The sequence below is a fragment of the Pseudorasbora parva genome, chromosome 4 (assembly GCF_024679245.1).
Source record: "Pseudorasbora parva isolate DD20220531a chromosome 4, ASM2467924v1, whole genome shotgun sequence".
Classification (NCBI taxonomy): domain Eukaryota; kingdom Metazoa; phylum Chordata; class Actinopteri; order Cypriniformes; family Gobionidae; genus Pseudorasbora; species Pseudorasbora parva.
Window position 1 is genome coordinate 4,465,481 of NC_090175.1, and position 3,232 is coordinate 4,468,712.

Genomic DNA, 3,232 nt, shown 5'->3' on the forward strand with positions numbered 1-3,232 from the left:
GCAGGACCGAGTGTTGAGGAGCTGAGCACGCCCGCTGGAGCGATTGGTTATTAACGTTACTGTAGTGTAAAGCAGAGCAGGACCGAGTGTTGAGGAGCTGAGCACGCCCGCTGGAGCGATTGGTTATGAACGTTACTGTAGTGAAGCAGAGCAGGAGCGAGTGTTGAGGAGCTGAGCACGCCCGCTGGAGCGATTGGTTATGAACGTTACTGTAGTGTGAAGCAGAGCAGGAGCGAGTGTTGTGGAGCTGAGCACGGCTGCTGGAGTGATTGGTTATTAACGTTACTGTAGTGAAGCAGAGCAGGACTGAGCGTTGTTGAGCTGAGCACGCCCGCTGGAGCGATTGGTTATGAACGTTACTGTAGTGTAAAGCAGAGCAGGACCGAGTGTTGTGGAGCTGAGCACGGCCACTGGAGAGGTTGTTAATGAGATGAACGCAACACACACCTCACAAGCAGCGGGACTTTTATTATGAGGGGACACAGTCACCGGTGCTATTTCCGCTTTTCCGGTCATGAGTATGAGGTAATGCAGCTCTTTTTATCCTATTAGATACATTTAAGTGTGTTTAAAATGACACTACTCTGTGCGTTCGCACAGCGGCTGTGACACTTGTTCACACTGCTAAAGCGTGTCTGCAAAATAAAACCAGAAACCAAGGGTAGCGCAGATATGATGCAATTGACAGGCAACTCCCTCAAAGGCTATACTTAGAAATCCCGGCTCCTTGGTTAAAATAGCAATTTTCTCATAATTTACAGATAGTTGGAAACATTTGGGATATTGTAAGTTAACTCAACTAAACAAAATATATCACACTGGTCTAGTGTTTTTTGGATATTTTACTGCAAAAATACTACATAGTGCACCTTTAAGACATTACGGCTATGTTTACTAGGATACTGTTACAAACAGGCTGACACGGAGAACAGGTGATGGTAAATGACCAGTGAATGCTTATTAGAAGAAGCAGAACTGTGCGGGGCAGGAGAGTGAGAGAGTGGCAATAGCAGATGAATGTGGAAGATAACTGGATGATACTGATCTTATTGGTCTTGCAGATGACACAGAAGTCTGGGAGACCCAGACGTAGGAGACACAGGAGATTGAAGACTGTTTGAGGAGACACTAGAGTCTTGGAGAATCATGAGGAAGTTAGGTAAGTATCGCTGGGAAGTCCTTGAGGTAAGCATTAGTGTGGCTAAGTGCAAATGAGACCGGACAGTAACTGAGTGAGAGCGCGGGGCTTAAGTGATGGTGGTGATCCGTACAGGTGTGTGTGTGTTTATTACTCTGGGAATGAAGTGCGCTGTGCCTGGGAGAGGGTGGAGCCTGGTGTGCTTGTAACAGATACTTGCTATTTGTTTTTATTTGTCCGTTCAAGTGCAAGAAGAGGTTAAAGCACTGAATTCAGTATTTACACGCTGTCTGACACAGCTTTATGCGGGAGTAATGAAATTAGCTTCCTTTCACGTCTTCTTGCGTCTGAATATTTCAATTGTCCAGGCTTATACTTTTGTGATGATACAGCACTGTCCCGTCAACTGTCCTAAGTGTCATTCACATTTGTCCACATTCATGCATTGTTAGAATTCATAAAAATGTTACCGGCCAAATGAACATAAAAACTGTTTCATAGAACAGTATCATAAACAGTTATAGAAAAAACAGAGGGGTTTGTGGGTAATTGTGAAGTAGCAGAAACAATTTGAGAAGAATCAGAGGGGTTTGTGGGTAACTGTGTGGTTTTGCAGTCAATGTGAAGTCTGGTTTCTTTAATCTCTTCATAAAGCGGTTGAGGAACCTGGGAATAGAAAGAGAAATGAGTTTGCATCAAAAGTTTGCAGCTTTTGATGAAGCCGAAGGCCATCAAACATATTCTTATTGATCAGTTTGAATTTACAAACCGCTTCACTGTTTTCTGTTCCAGGTTCAGATATTTTAGAGGCTGAATCAGGGTCTGTATAACAAATACACTATTTTAAGTATAGTAATAATAACAATAATTCACATTGATGCTCAAGAAATCAGACTTGCGTTGACTAGCGCAGAGGAAAGTAACATGTTTCTATTCACTCGTTCCACAGACATTCATGTAATTCACTCTCAAACCACTGCAAACATTATTCTGATGCATAAATGACTATTACAAATTTCTAAATGTGTAACAAATCTGGCAAAGTTACCAGAGCGTTAGCTTAAACTCTGAGAAGATTGTTAGCTGGTTTACCTTGAGTCTGATGCTTCTTGTAGAGAGTCACTATGAATGACACGAATCCAACGATGAGCAGAAGCAGAATCACAGTCACACAGATGATCAGAGATGATGATGATGATGACGATAATGATGATGGTGATGATGGAGATGATGATGGAGATGATGACGACGACGATGATGATGACGATGATGAAGATGATGATGACGACGATGATGATGACGACGATGACGATGATGAAGATGATGATGAAGATGATGATGACGATGATGATGATGATGATGATGATGATGATGATGATGATGATGATGATGATGAAAACAAAACTAGTGATTTTGCCTTTTGCTCTAAAAATAGAGAAATACATTTGCTGTAAGAAACTCACAATGAAATTTGATATTGGGTCCCTTTGATTTGGGATTATATAAAAATTTAAATACAAGTTTTGACAGTAACATACAATTTTTCCATTAAAACAGTAGAAATACTGTAGAATACTGTAGAAAACAATGCATGCTGGGTCATTTCTGTCATTTTAGAGAAAGTAACCTACATGAATATACTGTGAATTAACAGCACTCAAAGTCAACACTCAGAGTCTGTGTTCTGAATCACACCCTATTCCCTACTATAGTTCACTGATATAGTCCACTTGACAGAGTGAATTCAGACATGGATGGACACCTGCTGGTAAGTCACCATTATGGAGATCAGTGCTTGCTTTACTGGGCTCTTGACCCTTGACTCTTTAACATCAGTTTTTATCTGGCTGTCTAACTCTGTTAATAAAACACATTTGTCACAGCAAGAAAAAGTAAAGAGGAAGTTGATCAGGTGTTTTGGGATGTTTTGATGATCCCATAATCATCATGAACTCGTCTGATTCACTGACCTCATCCTGTGGCTTTGAAAATCTTTGATTTTACTGGTGTTTTAATTTGATATTTATTGATAATCTGTTGATAATCTATTTCTGTGATTCTACAACATAAGATCCAGCAATGTTTCAGTGATCA

At 40.7% G+C, this 3,232-nt stretch overlaps 1 protein-coding gene across 1 annotated transcript; it reads left to right on the forward strand.

The window, feature by feature from the left end:
• Positions 1-389: 389 nt before the first annotated feature.
• LOC137073729 (secreted acidic protein 1A-like) lies at positions 390-2,592 on the forward strand. The gene is made up of 2 exons (XM_067442435.1): positions 390-1,159; positions 2,254-2,592. Exon 2 carries the CDS (start codon positions 2,263-2,265, stop codon positions 2,590-2,592), a length of 330 nt encoding a protein of 109 aa, XP_067298536.1. The 5' UTR covers positions 390-1,159; positions 2,254-2,262.
• The last annotated feature ends 640 nt before the right edge of the window (positions 2,593-3,232 follow it).

What these genes read in the sequence shown, in the direction of transcription:
- LOC137073729 (XM_067442435.1), top strand. Translation starts at nt 2,263, where the DNA reads ATGAATGACACGAATCCAACGATGAGCAGAAGCAGAATCACAGTCACA.